General features: G+C 43.2%; 1 protein-coding gene across 7 annotated transcripts in view; it reads left to right on the plus strand.

The window, feature by feature from the left end:
- Positions 1-581: 581 nt before the first annotated feature.
- Positions 582-20,889, plus strand: part of pcdh19 (protocadherin 19) — a 56,385-nt gene continuing 36,077 nt past the window's right edge. For 2 of the 7 annotated variants that reach the window (XM_061725697.1, XM_061725696.1), the window contains exons 1-2: positions 582-3,826; positions 6,231-6,576. In XM_061725697.1, the coding sequence (XP_061581681.1) occupies positions 1,680-3,826; positions 6,231-6,576 (2,493 nt within the window). In that variant the 5' untranslated portion in view covers positions 582-1,679. The remainder of the gene's footprint in view (positions 3,827-6,230; positions 6,577-20,889) is intronic. The other 5 variants (XM_061725702.1, XM_061725701.1, XM_061725699.1 and 2 more) reach the window with 3 other exon arrangements.

Consider the following 20,889-nt stretch of genomic DNA (forward strand, 5'->3'; position numbering starts at 1 on the left):
GCATAAAAAAACAACCAAAGTCACTCTTGTATAAATTAATTGTTAAACAAACAACAATAATAAGTATTATTACATAATGCACCATGTTATTTCATTTCCTAGAAAATAAAAAAAAGTTGCAAGTGCATTTTATAATAATCTTCTCAAAATGCAATAACAAAATGTATTACAAAATGGGGCAGTTTATTACAAAATGCGGCTTTATTACAAAATGAAATGGAAAAAGTTATTACATTTTGGACGTTTATTACAAAATGCACCGTTATTACAACAGCCCTCTCACAGAAACCCCCCACGGACACCCAGACTCTCCTTTAGGAAGCAGCTCTAACGACCGTCTAATGCTCCGCGTCGTGATTCAAAGTGCATGCGCTGTAATTGCTCGTTGACTCGTCCATCTGCAGGAGAACAGGTAGTTGGCCGTGTTCCGCTGCTGTGCTTTAGCCCCGCCCACCAGCCCTCCCAGGTCAGCGCTGATTGGCTGCAGGGGTTGCGGGTGTAAGCCCTGATTGGCTGCAGGGGTTGCGGGTCCTGAGACTGAGCGCCCGCTCGGAGCTGCGCGTCTGCCAGTGTGCACCAGTGAAGCGAGAGCAGCGCTTGTTGGAGTCAACTAGACAGCCTCACTGGCAAGGAATTGTGATTTCTTTTTTTTTTTTCTGCCTCAGCCAGGCTGGATATTAGGCTCCTGTGCTTCAGTTTGCTGCAGCTCAACATGAAATATATTTTGAACATACAGTAGGCTCTGGCATCGTTGCATATCTCTGTCTTTTGGATTTTTTTTTTCTTTAATATTTTTTTTTATGTTGCGTGGACTAATTTGTCGGAATATGAGTAGCCTTTTTCTAAGTGAGATACGAGGGATTTAATTAGTAAGTTAAAGCTTCGGGACTTGCGGAAGGGGGACGAGAGAGAGAGCAAATCTGCTGGAAATAAAAAGGTAATCGGGACTTGAGTGATGTGATGAGGCATTCCTGCAACTGCGCCCTGCTTTAAAGCAAAGATATCCGGACTTAGGCTGTTGAATAATTTTGTGACTGCAGAGCCTTTCATTCCCCCCTCCTTTTCATCAGATGTGCTTTTTGAAAGCCCAGTCAAAGAGGAGATGTGATCACCCCCTTGTAATGTATTTCACATAACAAGATGTTCATTCAAACTGCGACGTAAATGTTGACTGGAATCCGGGCGGAGAATCTAACACGGACTTTTGAGCCTCAGCACTTCATCAGCGCGGAAGATCAGAATTCTTGTGGACTTGCTCACGGGAATTCACATCTCTGAGTCTCCCCATGCCCTCCTCCTTTCAGCTTACTTGAAAAATGGACAGTTCATCTTGTGAGTCATATGTAAAACCAGTTTGCTGCTTGTTAAGAGCCGCATGGATTTATACGGTTAAATCACTGGTGTGAGGAGATTCAGCATGTTTTTATAAACCTGTCGTCCCCAATGTTTCGGCTGCTGCAGTAGAGCGGGGGGGATCTGCCTCAGAAGAGTCAAATAAGCTCAAGCACTTGTTAGCTTTATTAGTAAACGAGATAGTCCTCATCCAAACACTTTTTTTTCTGGACATTTTTATCGAGATGGTTCTTTGGTATGATTTTTCCAGTTTTCTCTGACGCGCATCCCTGTGCGTAAAAATCAAGGTCTTTATTAGGCACAGAAAAAAAAAATCAACAGGTACAATGCAAAGCAAGGAAATGGAATTAATACACTTAACTGGTGTTTTCCTCTTATTTTGGGTCGGGACTGAGGCTGTTATTAACCTGAAATATGGAATAAACGAGGAGATGAAGCCCGGCTCAGTCATTGGAAACGTGACAAAGGACGCACTTAAGCAGGGATTTCAGATCGCACCGCAGCCCCCTTACTTGAGGGTGATTTCCAATTCAGAGCCGCGATGGGTGGAACTCAGTCCAGCAGGGATCCTTACCACCCAAATGAAGATAGATCGCGACGTAGTGTGCCGACAAAACCCGAAGTGCATTATTTCCTTAGAAGTGATGTCAAACTCTATGGAGATCTGCGTTATCAAAGTTGAAATTGAGGATTTGAACGATAACGCCCCCAGGTTCCCGACGAGCCACATTGATATTGAAATTTCCGAGAATGCCGCCCCCGGTACCAGGTTTCCCCTAGAGGGGGCCAGCGACCCGGACTCTGGGATTTTTGGAGTGCAGTCATATTCTATCACCCCAAATGAGCTTTTTGGGCTAGAAATAAAAACCAGAGGGGATGGATCCAAAATTGCTGAGCTTGTTGTGCAAAAATCATTAGATAGAGAGACCCAGTCCCATTATACATATGAAATCAGTGCGGAAGATGGAGGAGACCCACCAAAGATAGGCGCGGTACAGTTAAACATCAAAGTTATTGATTCAAATGACAACAACCCCGTTTTTGACGAGCCGGTGTATACCGTTAATGTGATGGAGAATTCCCCCATCAACACATTAGTCATAGACCTGAATGCAACGGATCCTGATGAGGGCACTAATGGAGAGGTTGTGTACTCCTTCAACAGTTACGTCACTGAAAAAACGAGGGAGGCTTTTAAAATTGACCCCAGAACCGGGATCATCACTGTCAACGGTGTTTTGGATTATGAAACGACGCAGATATACGAGATCGACGTCCAGGCCAAAGATTTAGGTCCCAACTCTATCCCAGCCCACTGCAAAGTCACTGTGAATGTGATGGATACGAACGATAACCCACCTGTCATCAATTTGCTCTCACTAAACACAGAGATGGTGGAAGTCAGTGAAAACGCGCAGCGTGGATATGTCATTGCACTGGTGAGGGTGTCAGATAAGGATTCTGGGGCAAACGGGAAAGTGCAGTGCAGGTTGCAGGGTAACGTTCCGTTCAGACTGCAAGAATACGAGAGCTTCTCGACTATACTTGTTGATGGGAGGCTGGATAGAGAGCAGAAGGACACATACAACCTGACCATCCAAGCGGAGGACAGTGGCACCCCTCCTTTACGCGCCACAAAATCTTTAGTTGTTAAAGTCACAGATGAAAATGACAACCCGCCTCACTTCCTAAAGCCGCACTACCAGGAGATGGTGATGGAAAACAACCTCCCTGGCTCTTGTCTCCTCGCAGTTTCAGCAGAAGACCCTGACCTGGGCATGAACGGCACCGTTTCCTACTCCATAGTACCCGGCGAGATTAAACACATGGATGTAAACACGTACGTCAGCATCAACCCGTCAGGCCGCATTTACTCCATGAGATCATTCGATCACGAATACACCAGGACATTTGATTTCAAAGTTCTGGCCAGAGACAACGGCAACCCCTCCATGTCCAGCAACGCCACGGTGCGCATCGTAGTCCTGGACGTCAACGACAACACGCCCGTCATGACCAACCCCCCGCTGGTGAACGGCACTGCGGAGGTGTCCATCCCCAGGAACGCCGGCCTGGGTTACCTGGTGACTCAGGTGAAGGCCGACGACTATGACGAGGGGGAGAACGGGCGGCTGACCTACACCCTGTCCGAGGGGGACCGGGCCTTCTTTGAGATAGACCAGGTGAACGGAGAGGTGCGCTCCACCAGGATGTTCGGGGAGAATGCCAAGTCCACGTACGAGATCACGGTGGTGGCGAGGGATCACGGCAAGCCCTCCCTGTCCGCCTCGGCCTACATCGTGGTGTACCTCTCCCCAGACCTGAACGCACAGGAGCCCATCGGACCTGTCAACCTGTCCCTCATCTTCATCATCGCCCTGGGCTCCATCGCCGCCATCCTCTTTATCACCATGATTTTCGTGGCGGTCAAGTGCAAGAGGGATAACAAGGAGATCCGGACGTACAACTGCAGGTACTCATTAAATCTGTGTGTGCGTGCGTGCGTGTGTGTGTGTGTGTGTGCACCCGCGCCCTCCCCCTCCGTGCGCCTGAATCTGCCAGTTGCAAGTACTTGTGCTTTTATCCTTCAGCATGTAGAGGCCGTGAGTGAGGACTGCAGAGCCCTTTTTTCTTTTTCTTATAAAAAAAAAATCATTTTCACAGCTCCTCAGCTGAGGAAAGACCTGAATGAACCCGACTCCTTTAAATCACACAGATTCTGCTGAGGCCCACTGTTCTGTGTTAGGGAAACGCGAGTGATGGATTTAATCCTTCCATTGAAACGAATTGACTCATAAATACGACGGTTCAACTGTCATGTTCAATTTGCGGATGTGTTGCCGCACAATTAACGTCCCACTGACTCAATGGCAGCCCCAGACGTTTATTATTTAACGTCCACCGTGGCTGATTGGCTCTTATCAGCTTTAATCTAGTGTGATTATGGACATTACTCTGGAATCACTCCGTTTCCCCTCCGTTTTCATCTCCACTAAGGTGCATCAAGGGGAAGAGAAAAACATTTTCAGAGATTAGTTGCAAAGTCACATCATAGTCATCTTAAACAGATTTAATGGAAGACATCTATTATTATTTTCCTGATTTTAGGTACCTGATGATTTTATTTGGTCCATCAGCTCTGGCTTTGATGTCCCCCTTTGTGCCACATTACCAAATGAACATATTATAGCTCTAATCATATTTTGCTTTAAACTTCATTTTGTTGATTTGAGGTTAACCTCAATTTTCAAGCAGAAGTTATCTTGAACAAAATTCACAAATCTTCCCTCAGTATTTATCAGATTTTTCTCCTAGCATTTGTCAGGGATAATATATTTTTTATATCATCCCTCTTGTTTTGAATATAAACACATGCTTTTAAATACTTTATTAAAAAATCATTTTAAAAGTCAAGTTGCTCGGGTTCTCAAGTATCCTTATATTTAAAAGACTAACCTTAAGAACCCATAACCCCTGTATCCATATTTTTATAAATGTGCTTTTGTGTAAGTGTGATTGGAAAAAAGAGTAAGATCTATGACATGACATATTTATCAAAATGTTTTCCTCATTTCTAATGTCAGTCAGGCATTTTGTGCAGGGAAGAACAGTGACAGACAACAACAGATTCAAATTCAGAACTGCTCCCAGTACTTTACTCTCCTCACGTGAGCCTGTCTCGCTGCTGGGAACCTTAATTAGCACTGATGTGCTCTGTTTTTCAGTCGCCACCTCGAAGACGAGGAGCAGTTATCTCCAATTTATTGCTTGTCCTCTGTCAGTCTGCCTGACTCTGATGTTTTCCTCTCCCAGACTTCAATTTGGGCAGTGCGGAGAGACAACATGTTAAAATGATGAATGAAAAAGAGATGCAGTATTCTCTTCCCTTGCAGCTGCCCGTTCTCTCTTCTCTGAATCAAGGGGGAGCAGAATGGAGGTGGGAGCTGTTTTCAAGATGCAATCTAAAAGACAAACTACAGTAGTGATTTGAGAAGCGGCAGAGGATTAGTGCTGAATTTTTGTGAGGAACTGAGGCCAGTGGGGCCTTGTCTAGCAGAGACATTTCAGACAAGACAAGAGGAGGGAGCAGAGACGTCCCAGCGGGAGCAATTTCATGGGCATCGATAGTTTTGATATGGGCTTTATGTGGGACATAATCCATAAGCTTTATCTCATAAGGTTAGTTTTGACCTCTCCCACAGTTTGAAGTAATAAGATAGTGGGGAAAAAAACATCCCACATGATTTGGACTAAATCTAGTGAGGTCTGTAGTGATCACCAGAACGCTTAGCATCTGCTCTCCTGCAAAACTGCAAGGCTGTGCACAGAGCGGATGTTTCCCCCAATCCGAGGACCTTTTGATAAACCGTGACTGTATTGCTCATTTGTTCTTATTAACATCAAAATACTCAGTTGAAGTCTGCAGAAAATGTCTGAGAGTAGTTAAATGAACTTGAATCTGCAGTTCTCCAGGAATCTGTTTTGCAAGTGGTTTTGCTTGCTAATGAAAGAAAAAAAAGAATTAATGTTGGCCGTGTGCTTTGAATATGATTGCATATACCAGTCATGCTGCTCAGCATCAGTGTATCATTTTGCTTTGCTTCTGTGGTTTTGGCATGTTTGCATATTGTCTGCCTGTTTGTGACATGTGGATTGTTGAGCATGCAAATGCAAGCAAACATGGGATGACAGCTCCACTGCAAGCCGGGTGTGGGAAGTCACTTAGGTGTGCTGTTCCACCGCTGGACGGGGGCGCGGAGCCTCAGTCTGGCACCCATGGTTGGACAGCGCCCTAGGTGGCATAATGGGCGAGCTTTTTTTGACCGCGTGTGCGGGGGGAGGGAAAGGCAGAACACTGCTTTATTGAGTCTGTTCAGTTTCTTCTACTTGCGCAGGGTGGCGGAATACTCATATGGCAACCAGAAGAAGTCCAGCAAGAAGAAGAAGCTGAGCAAGAACGACATCCGCCTGGTGCCACGAGACGTTGAGGAGACAGACAAGATGAACGTGGTGAGTTGCTCATCTCTCACCTCCTCGCTCAACTACTTCGACTACCACCAGCAGAGCCTGCCTCTGGGCTGCAGGCGCTCCGAGAGCACCTTCCTCAACGTGGAGAACCAGAACTCACGCAATGCAGCTCCCAACCATGGCTATCAGCACCCGTTCACAGGGCAGGGCCACCAGCAGCCAGACCTCATCATCAACGGCATGCCACTGCCAGAGGTGAGATACCATCCCAATGTGCTTCTCCTTGATCCTTGGCTGGACTGCTTTGGCTGTCAAGAGTAAAATAAAAGAGGGAATTGATTTGTGGATAAAAAAAAAAAAAACGTTTCCCACAATTGAATGCAAAGTAGCAGCAAAGAAGTACTTACCTCTTTAGCTATTCTTTAATAATAAATCTCCTTGATCCAACTAAGACTAAATCTCAACAAAGAGCAGCTATAGTTTGCTCTTTTTTTCAGCAAGGTCTAGTGATGTTGAGCATTTCATTGCACCAAAGTCTATAGTGTCTGTGAATTTTTTGTCTGTTGCCGATGGAAAAGCTGAGCTATTTGAAATGGCATTGTGTCAGTGGAGTGGAATCCTTCAAGGCATTTCAAGGTGCCCAGACGCTGGAGCTGACCTGTGATGAGAGTGCTTTGCCAAGCAGAATTTGGAGGCCTGACAAAGTGGATTATTTGGCTTCTCTCACTGCACTTGTTTTCTTTTTGTGTACGTGTGTGTGTAAGTGTGTGCTGATCTACTGCAAAACGAGCAGGAGTTTGTGCACCTGCCAGATGTATTGACTCGGCTAATCAGCTCCACCACACATCATTTCAGGTGCTAACAGAAAGAATAATCATTGCTTAAATCTGTATGTCGTCCATTTGGCTGCGGCATTGCCGCATGGCCGCTCTGCACAGCCAGCCATTGAATTACCCTGACATGCCAAGCGTGGCTCCAGCAGAGCAGGGAAGGTTTGACTCGAAAGACTATTCAAGCTGACAGGTGTATGCGACCAGCTGATCTTTAGTTTATAGATTTTTGGGATGTATGAACTCGTCTATTGGATTCTTTTGGCAATCTCCCCTCTTTCTGTTCATGACCCACTTCTCTCAGGGGAGAAAGGGACATTTATGTTTGCATGAAGGGGGGGGGGGGGGGGTAGTGTGTGTGGGCGTGTGTGTGTGTGTATGCATGGCAGTGTGTGTCATGCTCACTCATATAGACAGCAGCAAATAAGCTCCAGCTCGGCATGCTCACACTCCTGTAATTGATGAGCCCAATCTCCGTTTGACATTCAGTGAGGAGAGAGGGGGGGGGGGGGGGGGGGTGTTGGCTTGGGAGTGGGGGTCTTAAAACAAGAAACACAAGATGGATATTGATATATTGACTGGACGATCCGGAGAGATCCAGGCACCATCGGATCCTGAGGGGTCAATGAGACCTACTTACAAGCATGCTGATTTACTGGGCCTGCCTAAGCTGGTGGTTGTGCAATTGTGTGCGTGTGTGTGTGCGTGTGTGTGCGTGCATGCGGACAACACAGGTGGAAATAATGAGAAATGTAGTGGAGGGTTGTAGCAGGTACACGCAGTGACCCACATGCTGTGCTGGTGTTTGCCGGTATGCAGTTCCTTGCAATCTTCTTCAGGGATATCAGAAACCCTCCTGCATCTTGTGGCTGAAACAGCCAATAAAAGGCACATTAGCCACAGGTTTAGGACACCCTCTATTTGTTTCAGCAAATGAAAAAGAGGAGAGGGGAAACAAACAGGGAGGAAGATTGATCGTGATGATTCATTATGCAAAGCCCGGAGTCGTCTTGATAGAGCGATGTGAGGGCAGACAGACAGATAAGGAGGATGAATCTGGAATCTTAGCGCCAGGTGTCTGAGCCCCAGACCACGTTTTCTCATTTTTTCTTCCTCGAGTCAGTTGATTGGCTTGATAGAGGCTGGAGCTGTTTAGCATGCAGCATCCGCTTCTCTCCTTCTTGCACTTGATGTTGACAACCATCTCTTTGACCCAGTCTTCGCGCATTTTCTCTGGACTGAGAAAAGAGAGTTTGTGTGAATTTGGGAACGTTGGGGGAAGAGCGGCAGCGAGAGTTTATCTTATTCCTCCAACAGTGCGACCCGGCACAACAGTTGTCGCTGTTTCCTTTTCACCCCATTGTGACATTTGCAAGAGACAGAAGCTAACCAGTGTGTGCAGATGTTGCTCTTAAATAAAAAAATGCGTTGGTTTAATTATAATGCCATTTATAGCTAAAACAAACTGCAGTGAAATGGCAGATAATTGCTTTGTTCCAATGAGCAAGCACGGGCTTGAAACCACTTGACTCCACAAGTCCTCAACCCATATCCCATTGACTTGTTAGGGCAACACGAGTGGCTGCAGTGTTTTGATTACTGGAGCTGCTTTGTCCCCCCAAAAATTATTTTCATCCTGAGGACAACCTCATAATTATCCGTGACTCATTTATCCTCGGCAGAAGAGCCTTTTGTTGTAACACCGGGGCACAGTGAGGTCCCTGTGTTTGTTTATTTTCTAAAATGGAAGCTTAAAATGATCATAGTCATCAGAACGTGGTCACATTTGCTTTGCTAATGGAGGGAAGGAGGATACGGGTTTGTGTGCATTTGTGATTTATGCGTTTGATCGATACAAAGTTCTCCTTCGTTGTTAGTTTATGTTCGGCACTCAGCATCCTGCTCATGTCAGAGCAGTCGGAGTCGAGCTTTTCCCCCCAACAGACAAAGCAGGCTGGCATGCACACACACACACACACACTCGTATACCCACACAGCAGACTTGGCTAAGATAACAGTGACAGGTCTCCCCGAAGGCCTCGTGCCTGCAGTTGCATCGTGTATATTGTATTATCCCCTGTGAGAAAGTGCATGAGCATATACCTTCTTGAACATTATGCATTGTTTTGAAATGCATCAGCTGTAAGATGTGTGTTAGACCTGTCTGTAGCAGCAATATGAATGCTCACAGGAGAATAGAGCTGTCTTCCATGGCTTAATTATAGTGAATCACTTACTGGGGGAGAAAATTATACAGTAAAGGAATGGCCTTTGGCTAGAATGTGTTTTTGAATTTGTAATAAGCACCAAGGTTTCTCACACCTGTGAATCCAGATAATGAGCGCGGCAGGAAAATGAGTTATCTTACATTATCGATTAGCCATATTCAGTTAAGAGAATGAGGATTTCTTTTTCTTTCAGATGGATGACAAATCAATGCGCAAAAGATGATAAATGAATTTTAAAAAGGCGGTTGAACACTACATAGCATGGTGTAATGGTGTTGGATGTTTAGTATTCAAATGAGAGCACATCCCGCAGGTAAAAGTTATTTGATAACTGAAGCACCCATCCTGCAGATGCTCAGCCCACTCCTTCTCTAAACGCACGCTTGTTACATAAGTCTCAGTGACGCTGGATTGTATTGTATGCCACAATGATAGGTCCACATTTTTACATAAACGAAGAATGTAAGAGAAAACAAAATATAAAAAATTGAAATGAATCAGATGAAAAGACATCTCCCCGCACGAGTCTTGCTGTTCTTCTTTTCCCTGAGTAAGGAAGTCATTTTGATATTAATGCAGGAGATACGAGAGGAAGTGGTTCCAGGGAGGCTGCACATCCCAGCCTATCTCTTCACATCAAGACAATATGCATGGGAGCACTCACACATGTCATATCGAGCATGCTAAGTAGATGTCATGCTGTCAATGCACAGTAACATCTGTTGAAGCTGCCAATCTCATGCACTTACCCATAAATACATTTACAGGTATGTTCTTTCTCTCTATAGTGTCACATTTATTCCAACTCTCGATAAGGATATTCTCATTTCCGTCAATATAAGCAAGCACCTTGTAATGAAATGTCATAAAAGAAAACAATCCAGCACTTTCAACACTCAAACCTTTTAGGGATTTTGCGTTTGCAGCACTTTGAGTTTTTGTGACGATGTTAGTGCTGAGTTTAAGACATCGTTAAATATATGCATGCTGCTAAAGTTTCCAAAATACTTTTTCTCATTTCAATTTCAATAAAAATGTTACATATTTATAGCAATTCTATTTCCTTTACTATTTTTTTTTTACAGTGTTAACAATCGTTGATATTTTCCCCTTATCTCAGCAGTTATTTAGTTTTATAATTAAAAGTCCATCAACATTTTAAACGTCTGGTGTAGTTAAACAGATCTGGAGTAGTTTTGCTGCCTTGATTTTCATCTGGACATCGGTCTCTGCTCAGCTTTGTCTGTTCCTGGTCATGAACAGGCTGCGACTGACAGAAATCGATATTGGTTAAAAGTTTAACTGGGAGGAAACAACAAAAAGCAGAGAATCAGAAATTGAAAACAAGCCCCCCCCCCTAATTTTCTTTTTTTAATCTTAGCATTTAGGTTGCAGCTGAATTCCTGATGTGTCTCTGAAGCTGCAGACAGTCGGACGTTCCCCCAAAACGGAAATGTTTAGCACTTGCTGGTGGCTCCGCTGTGTTTGTCAGTTTGGGGTTTCAGCGCCTCTTGAAAGTGAAGGGAATTAATGAGAGTGACATTTTCATGAAATAAACTGAGTCATGGTCTACACATTTACAACAGGGAGAAGATTGTAGGACTAGATAAATAAGAAGCTATCCACGAATGATTCAATTTCTATTTTTGTAAATAGATGTTGACATTTAGATGCAAATACATACTTAACACTTATAAAGCGATGTTCTTTAGATTTGTAGACGACATAATGAAAGGGTAGTCGTTTTGACTTTCAGTGGGGGGAAATATTATGATTCAACTTTATGGGGCTAGTCATCTTCCCAACAGTTTGACAAACTTTAATCAAACTCACAAAGAATCAACACCATATATATAGATACAGTCGTTCTGCAATAAAAGAAGAGATACGGGATCAACCTTTTGACTCTGTTTTTTTTATTTACGTCTTGATCCTTTGAAAACTCGGGAGGTGTGTGACATTCTTTAAAGTCTCCTCTTTTCAAAGCACTTGAAAGAAAATCGCTTCATCTCCAAAAGCTTCATAGGCGTACCGACTGAGTGGCAGATGTACCTTTTAATTATTTAGAGACGTTATTTGTAAGGTGAGATTTGAGGAAACGCTGTGCTTGTCAAGCGTCAGCATTTGGATGGTGAAATAAATCCACATCCATCTAAAATATATTAAGAGTGAGACAATAATGCACCTCAGGCCATCATGGGCTGGCGCCTCCCATCGTGTTTAACACGGCGCTGGTGTGGCCGCGGGTGATTGACTGACATTACTCAACAAGATGGTTTTCAGTTCATGTGCAAGCACTGCTAGTTTAACACTCGGTTGGGTTTTTATAGCCCTGACCCTAACCCACAACACCCCATCACTGCATGTCATTTTTGATGTTGTGGAGCCACAATGAAATGACAGAACAACCGCGAGCAGCCAGTCAGAAGCGCCCCGGCCCGCCGGGTTGCCACCTTCTCGTTAGGATCAGAGCGTCCAGCCAAAAGAGCTTAACAGTCAAAACACGAGTGACAGCGTCTGATGCACACGTCACTGCGAGTGTCCTAACTGCATGTGACTTGGACAGATTGTACAGAGGGAGGAACATGTAATGGAAATGGCACTGACTAGCAAATTGAGAAGAGATGGGGTTGGAAGGAAGAGCAGAGTGAGATCTATTCATAGCATGCCAGCAGTTTTCCTCAACCTGCGCTGCTGCTGCTTCACACATGCTGTTGTTACTTCGCAATGCAATTTGAGAAAGAAAAGATAATTTTCTACAAATCTTGTTTACGTAAAGTGGTCATATCACTTTTCTGTTGCTTGAATTAAACAGCAAATGTAAGTAGTATTTCATTGTACTTGCAGATGTGGGAGAAGGTGTGAACATGAAGTTTCAGGATAACTTTGAAATTTTGCTCTCTTTTTGGAAATTTTGGCGGTCAAAGTCCAAATCAATATACGGCAACTGTAGAAGATAAACTCATACCAGCAAAGTCCATCTTCATACTTCACAGATCATCCTCATTTATCTGAGACAACATTTAAAAGAGAACAATTGCTCAAACTGACTTTAAAAGCCTCTATCAAATTGAAAGACGCTCTCTTGTTAAGCCATCAATACCAAGAGGACTTTTGCGGAGCCCAAAATAGTCACATAATGACTATAGTCATCTAGCAATTTATGTTGCTGGATCTTTATTGGACACAAATTTAAATGCAACAAAGGGTATAATGGCAATAGGCGTATAGGTTGATGGGTCCACTCGCAAATGAGAAAAAGCTAAGTGGAGTGAAGGAAATGGACACAGTGATGATGTTTATCGCTGGGGAAGGGGACATCATTATGTACCTTGTTAAGCCCTGCAAGCAACGCTGCGTGGCCGTAATTACCCATTTAAATGAGTTTCCTGCAGCGTTGTTGTTTTTTATTCCTTAAATTAAGCTCTCTGACACAAATATGTCGCACTTCCTTTTCTTTAATGGAGATCCTTTAGCATTCGATTTCCCGACACGGAGGTGTGAAAATATATCATCAACACAGATTTTTCAAGGTGTGCGTTGCGGTCAAATGCCGCCTTACACATATTTTGTTGCGCGTTGTAAAACGACGGTGGAGCTGCAAGGAAGGTAGACCACAATGCATAGCAACGGGCTGAGGGAAGCCTTCGACAAGAAAGAGCTTGAGCTTAATGGAAAACCAACCAAAATAGCATTTCTTATGAATGCAAATGTTGCACCCTGTGGTTCAAATGCCTGTATTTACATTTATGGAGGACAGAAAAGGTCAGCTTCCACATTTAAAAGTACAAACCCTAAAAGTTATTACCAGAAGTGAAATCTTGGTCAGTGAAAGCTCACAACTCCTAGTATCTGTGTTGCAGTCTGTGCGTGTAAGGGAGGTATAGCTTCCCCTCTCCTTGTAGTTTAGCAACATTAAAACAGAAGCATTTGTATAATGTCTACTGGCATGCAGAGGGAAGAAAATATAGACCCGTCTTTGTCCGTCTTTGCAGATAAGAGTGAGAAAGGAAATGCCATCCCTTTCTGGGAACTATTTTTTCTTCTTCTTGCATTTATTATGAAACAACCCCCTCAAAAAAAGAAAAAGATGTTTCACGGAAAATAAAGTGAGAAAAAAGTAATTACAGTTCTCTTGTAACAACAATAATGTGTGCCCAAAACTAATTTCATCCAAATGTGCAGAGAGAAAAGGTATTAATTAGAATTCATGGATATCAGGCTTGTAATTGTGTTTCTCTGTCCTGCCTCGGCTGCACTGCGGGTTGCCAAACTTGTTACCGCATTATTGCGAAAAGTGTTCCCAGGGATTTCTCCCGAGTGCAGCCTCTCTGAATGACGGGGAATTGGGGGAGGGAGTCTGTGAAATGTAACAATGCTTGCTGTGAAGGGAAACTTTTCCAAGCAGCCAGCTCTGACACCAGGGAAGTGTGACCTTTCCAAGTGTCCTGATTTTTGCTTTAAACTAAAAAAAAAAAAAGGGGGAGCAGGAGGATGTTAGTTAGCATTTCTCCCATCAGATTAAATGTCAACTTCTGCATGCATAATGGTAGAACGAGGAGTAGGAAGACTTAATGTGAACCAATTTGCTGGTGGGAAGATGAATCCTGAGCTCAGATATCCTCTACGCTGCAGAGATTGTCAGAGGTCTTAAATCTTTGTTATATTTGGTTGTGTATGTTTGGATTGCACCTGCTTTACAATAATTATAACACCAGGGTAAACTTAATTCAGCTCCAAACAAAAGAATTATCTGTATGCTACGTGTCTAGCTTTTTAAAGAACTTAAGAGGACTGAACAGACAAAAGGGAACAAACGTCATTGTGTTTCCTCACACAAACGCTGCATTATACCTTTGTTTTGTTCATTCCAGTGGTAGAGGAGTCGCTCCTGTTTTCCTCTCCTTTCATTTCGGCAAATTCATACAGTGCTTTTGTTTCAAGGCAAAAAAAAAAAAAACAACCTGGATTTGCATTAGGGAGGGCTGTTTGATGAGCACAGAGGCTGTTGGCTGGCCAGCCGCTACAGCAGCAATATCAGGCGCCTCAGAGGCATGCAGCAGTATGGCTGGTGGAGCAGCAGGATAGAATAATTGTGCATTGTTCATCCACAGAACAGAAGCAAGCATGTAATGAGCTGTAGCATTTTCACCCAGCCAGCCTAATGGGCTATGACCGAGTGCAGGCCTCTCATAGCCCCCTCGTTCCCCGTGCCCTGTGTGGCCAGTGTCTCAGGCCTCTGCTTTTCTATTCTCTCATTCCCCCATTCTTCTCTGCCCGATCAGCGTCGACCATTCCTTCACCCCTGTTATTCTCCTCCTTTATCTCCGCTCCCTTCCCCATTGTACCCCTGTCTGAGGAGATGGTGGGACCCCTAATGTGTTCAGTGTGTGGCTCCTTTTCGCATTCATGATGTCTTTAAACCCCTAAGCGGCAAGTCTGATTCGGCCTGACATAAATCAGAATAGCTCATTGATGGCGCTCCGAATGCAGTGTGATTACATTTAAAACCCAAACAGAGAACACAAATAAAAGTTCACAGGGGGAATTTGCTGATGTTAGTAGTGGGGGATTTGGTTTTAGAATTCATCTCATTTTCTATCATAGGTTGTTTTGCATTTTGATTATCTAGTTTTCCTGAAAGCAATTCAGGTGGGCCTGTTTCCCTCCAGTTTGTTTTCCTGGGATTAGAGCTTTCCACAAAGTGCCCGAGCATATCATTTACACCCTTATCTGGTTTCCAGGGAGGAGAGAGAGCATTTCTTTGCCACACCAATGCCAGGTCAAGTTTGAAAGACAAAAATGTCTTAAGGAATGGATTACATTTACAGTGGATTTAGTTTGGCAGTTGAAAACACAACAAATGATGTGACTGCCTTGGCAAGGGGAATTGATAACAACTTTACCACCATCCTCGTACTCTCACATAGGATCCGAAGACAACATCGAGGTTTCAGTTGTCTTGCTGGAGTGCACAAAGAGACATCAGTCCTTGCCTTTCATCTCACGTCTGTGTTTTGACATAGCAAAGCACTGGCAGTCAAGTTAATGAATGAAAAGCCCTTGGCTTTTGTCAGTCTGCTCAGAGTGCAGTAGATTCCCCAGTAACCTCCTTAGTTCAAGATTAGCCATCCCAGAACAGGTTTGTAGGAGCTAGCGAGCAGGGGAAAGCAGCATGTCTGTACTTGTTAAAGGGAAGATTGCTTATAATCACTGAGCTTTAATAACACAGATTGACTTCTCCTCTGGGTAGCACAGTGAGGAAGGTCACCAAGGAGCTGAGTTCATAATGCTTTTATCTAGTTCAGGGGCTGTTACATCAAAGCAAACCGTAATGCATCAGCATGTATAGCACATGCACATGTGCACGCTTGCACACAAAGGAACATAAACACTACAAGGAGAGGGAAGCTTTTAGCATCCCGAAAATACGCGCTCTCTTCAAAGAAAACAGCCGCAAACTTGTATTTTCTTCATGATATATTCTTCATTTATGAACATTTTGTTGGTAAGGAGAACTTTTTCTATCGGTCCTCGTTCTAAAGGCGGCGGATTTAGGGCCAGGGTACCGATCATACTGTGATGTATGAGCGATGATCTTTATTTCTCTAATTAAATGAGGGCAACTACTAACATGTCAGATTTTTCTTCCCTCTTATATCTAATAAAGCAGCCCGAGCTATGTGGCTTTTATTTTCCTCAAACATTGTCGCTTTGAATGCTAATGCAGGGCTCCTCCCTTTTTTTCTGTTTGTGTGCAGACAGCGACGCAAAAAACCAACAGTGTTGGGGGGGAGGTGAAGCAGGGGAGCAGTGTTCTGACTTTTCATTTGCTCGCTACCCAGTAATGATTATTTTAGCCGCTAAGCCCTAGATTTGGCCTTGTTTTGCTGTGGGAAGACACATCAGCGGGGACGGAGCAGCCTTGCCCTGGCTGAGAAGCTCGCCTGCAGCTAAGCTAGTTGGCAACAGCAGTCAGGTACACATCATAGAATATAATTTGAGTGTAGTTACATGCGGGTGGAGGATGGTGGAGCGATGAGGTGAGGATGGGTCAGACTTCTTTGTGAAATCACGCAGGGCTTGAATGTGAAAGCGTTCCAGCGGCAGACGCTCAACATTTGTCCTAGTATGTGGGGCTGGTAACAAGCCAGTTGTCAGCCTGCATGAGCAGCTACAGAAAGACTTTTGGTTTAATTTGGAGGACTAGCTATAATCCAGATTTAAGTCCCTTAAAGCTGAAGCCCCCCCCTCGCCCCCCCCTTCCCACAGCCATTGGATTTCGGGAGTGTCTTTAAAAGGATAAGGACCTGCTTATCACTGCTTCTCTCAACACTTGTTTGGGACTTCACATGTGGGGGAGGACGGTCCACCGTCACCCAATGTGACCAGTTTGGCTGTGAGTCGTAGAGATTAGGCATTTGACAACTGTAGATGAGTGATAATCACAGTTTACGCTTTTTAAACCCTCACAGTCACAAAGACATATGGATCCTTGCAGATGCTTCAGCTTTCACCCCCGTGTTTCATTAGCACACTGAATCTGATGAAAGGAAAAACAGCAGAACTAGATTTCCAACCGCATGGTGTGATTGTATTCTTGTTACTTTAATTACCTTCATACCTACATTTGGCAACTTGACACTAAGTTTTGACACAACAAATTCAGCTTAAAAAATACATATTCAAATATCAAGAAACATTGCACATCTACAGTTTAATTTAGATAGTAGGTATTTGCTGAGACAGATTTCCCTCCTCCTGAATGAAAGGACCTTCCCAGTTGGCAGTGCAAATGATGCTATCATAAACTCCTCTAACAGCAGTCACTGAAACATTTTTGTAGTGCAGGGTCAAAATGTTGGCCTCTCCTTCTGTTCATTTTCCTGTGAAAGATGTTTTGTTGTGTTGTTGGGGGGGATGGGGGGGGGGGTTATGTTCTTGGGCTTGCCAGACAACGACACCTGATGAGCTGCCAAGAACAAAATGTGGGACATAATTCTTTAAAAACTAAGTTTTAAACGGGCTTTTTGAAAATATTTCATAGTTGATGAAAATCATCTAGTAATATTTAGAAGAGTAGCCTATATGTGTTCTCAATTTTAGCAAATTCAGGCAAGCTTTCACTACCAGTTTTCACCCTAAGTTAACCATCTACTGTTCAGCGGTTCACAGTTTGATTTGATCTTGTTTTGCCCTTGATACTTAAGCAGAAACAGGTTTTTAAAAGAATGGAAAGCTCCTAAAGTGTTGCCCCAGGCCATGATCAAACGAGTTGCATGTTTTAACACTTTATTCTTGTAGTGGGTTTTGGAAAAAATGTTTTTACAGCCAAGTCACATCTTAAAAAGGACTTTAAAAACATGGTAGACCACAGTCATGAGGACACTCTCAGCCCATATTTTATTATTATAATGCTCTGAACACCGTGTATATTTATTAATACCTGAAGGGGAATTATTCTATCACTTTTAGGGCCAAGTCTGGACTTATTTTAGCACATGTTGCCCAGTTACTGAAAAGTGCATTGTGGATCAAAGATGTCCCAAAGTTAACAGGGCCAAAAATGGTGTTGTGTGAGCTGGGCCACACCCCCAATTTTCCTTATGGTGGGCTTATTGGCAAAACAAAGCACCTGATTTGTAAGAGTTTGCGATATCCATTGGAGATGTCTTCACATTGTTTCGATCTAATTGTCACCCTCGATCTCCACTTTCAATGCTAAAGTAAGTTAGCTAAGCTAAGAGTCTGCTGATTAGAGGTTCATACGTAAAATATTAGTGTAGATTACATCTTCCTGTGTCTTTTCTTTTTACCAAGATAGCAAACAATTTTCCTAATTATGGAATTATTATGTGATATGTATCATTGTTTTAAGGAAAATCATTGGTTGTGCAAAAACCAAAGGTTAAAAGTATAATGGTTTTGTTGAGTTAATGGGAAACCTTGTTGTACTGTAAAAAGTGAGGACATATGTCCTTGACAACATATATTTGGGCATTTGAAGTGACTGGCAATGAACAACGTCAGCACAAAGCAATATAAAGGATGTACATTTACTGAATATAACTTCAGTAAATGAATCCTTTCCTCCATTCAGCTTCAGATTTTGCAACATCTGCTGTTTATTTGAAAGCTCTAACACCGAAGTCAAAAAAGGCGCTAACCACAGATGATGGATCAGAGTTGAGATGAGTAGCCGTCTCCACTTCCTAAAAATAGCTGTTATGAAGAGTGCTGTAAAGACTGGTTGGAAATGGAGCTGTGATATTGCGTCTCTGGTGTTTTAGCTTTTTAAATTTCATTAACCCTATAATGTCAGATGTATTGTATCTGATACATCAGTTTTAGAGACGTTTGTACCACCTCTATATTTTAAAAAAGGGGGGGAAAAGCTTTTATTCAAACCAAAAACAATATAAAAAAACAACTACATGCATAATACATAAACTTACCTAATATATTCATAATGATGAGAAAAATAATTATTCAGGAATTCAAAATCAGAAGTGTTTTTTATTTCAATATATTAAAAAATGATTTTTTTTTTCTGTGTTATTTCATATGTCAGGCCCTAAAGGGTTAATACCTGAAGAATGGGTAAAAAATGTGTCCCTAAAAATTGATCAAACACTGAGTTGTCAAGCTGCTGTGGCACAGCTTAGACGACGTACAAAAATTACAGAAAAGGCTTATCCTCTCCGTTCAGCCTTGTTTCCATCACTTAACACTAAAGAAGCATTGTCTGGTGTGGTGGGAGTTCAGCGGTGTTTTTCATCAAGGAACCATCTCGCCCACATAAGAATATGTGTTGTTTTAGATGCTATATTTGATTGTGAGGTTGTTACTTATGTCACTGGGGTGTGATGCTGGTGGCGAGAGGGAGTGAAGAGAATCCCTGGTGGACCCGGGTTGTGAACCCTGAGCTCTCAGCTTAGGAGCAATCTGGGAGTTGCAGCGAGAGCCAAGCCACACGGGGGAGCGCATAGAAATAGAAGCGCCTTAGTGCGAGTACCTGTTTACCTTTGTGTCAACGTTTTTGACTCAGCTCATTAACCCGTGCACCTGGGTGGATCAGACTACTCTGGATTTGTGTCTCTTTCCCCTCGCTGTCTACCAAAATTACTAGCAATGACTAAAGGTATGAATAAACACATTAAAGTCAAGCTAATGAACAGATGCAACAGCGGGGTGACGCGGTAGCGATTGCACCTCAAAGGCAGGGAATCGATTTTAGCTGAAACCAGTTCACACATAAACCCCGTAGCACTTCCCTCAAATCTAATCATGGATCCATTTAAACTGCATTAGCTGGGAGTCCACTTGCCATTGGAATGGGTTCTCATTTTCTTACATTTTTGAGAGCTTCGGTTTAAAAACAAGGCCGTTGCAAAAGGTACTTACTATACATGGTCCGTTTCTAAAAGGGAAAGGCGTTGCCATGCTCATCTGAGCTCTCTCCTCCTCTCCTCCATTATCCATGCAGTCAGCATCCTCTCCAAATTGTTTTTGCATGACCTTTGCTACAGTAACTCTAATTATTACCATCACACAGGCCCTGTAAGGCACACAGCTAATTATGCCGGATTTATCTGAAGGGGCAGTGGTGCCATTCTTCCTAGGCGTGTCTTGGCTACTGCCAGCGCGGGTGATCTAAACCAGGAATAAGGTTAATTCAGATAATACGGTAATTGTAATTAGAGTCACAATAATTACAAGCATAGTTTAATAGCAATGAAGACAAGCCCATTAGTAATAAGTATCCAGATGGACTCGTTACACGTTTGCAGCACCTTACGTAATTGAGAAGAAGGGCATTGCCCAAAACCAGTGAGAGTGAGAAGTGCCGTGCACTATGCATAATGACATTATTACAGATATACGGAGCCATGTTGTTGCTGTTTCCCTCACATTGTTGAGGATCCATGTCTGACAGTGGTGGCTGAAACACGCATTTTCAAAGACATTGTGGGATTATCCGTTAATGTAGGTACCAAGACCTCTAGTCATTGCATCTCATAAAGAGGTTTTAACTAGAGGAAGCAATATTTTTCAAAGCTCCGACATGAATAAAGAGGGGCAGTTGGAGCCGTCTTTTGGCTGGCGGGCAACTCGTGTAATGAGCCTAAGAGGGTTCCAATTATTCCACTTGCGATCAAAACGGAGACGGAGATTACTTCACTTGCCTCTTTTTTCTTTGACATTTTACACAGTAACATCTTTTGATAGGGGCTGGGGGAGAGAGGAATAAAACGATTGCCAGTGAGAGCCTGATAGTCTTGAACAAGCTCCAGCAGTACAGTCCTCTCTGTCTCAGAGAGACAAGGCAATACTTTTTTTTTTTTTTTTAATCTTTCTTTATTTTATTTATTTTGGATGTGTTTGGAATAAAAGTCCCTTTTGCAGCGAGTGATGCATTAGCATTCTTTCTGAGTGTGTCACCTGCGCAAGACAGAGAGAAGGCTTTCCTTGTGACCGCGGGCTTTAGCTACAACAGACTTGATGGCTGA

The sequence above is a fragment of the Cololabis saira genome, chromosome 7 (assembly GCF_033807715.1).
Source record: "Cololabis saira isolate AMF1-May2022 chromosome 7, fColSai1.1, whole genome shotgun sequence".
NCBI lineage: Eukaryota > Metazoa > Chordata > Actinopteri > Beloniformes > Belonidae > Cololabis > Cololabis saira.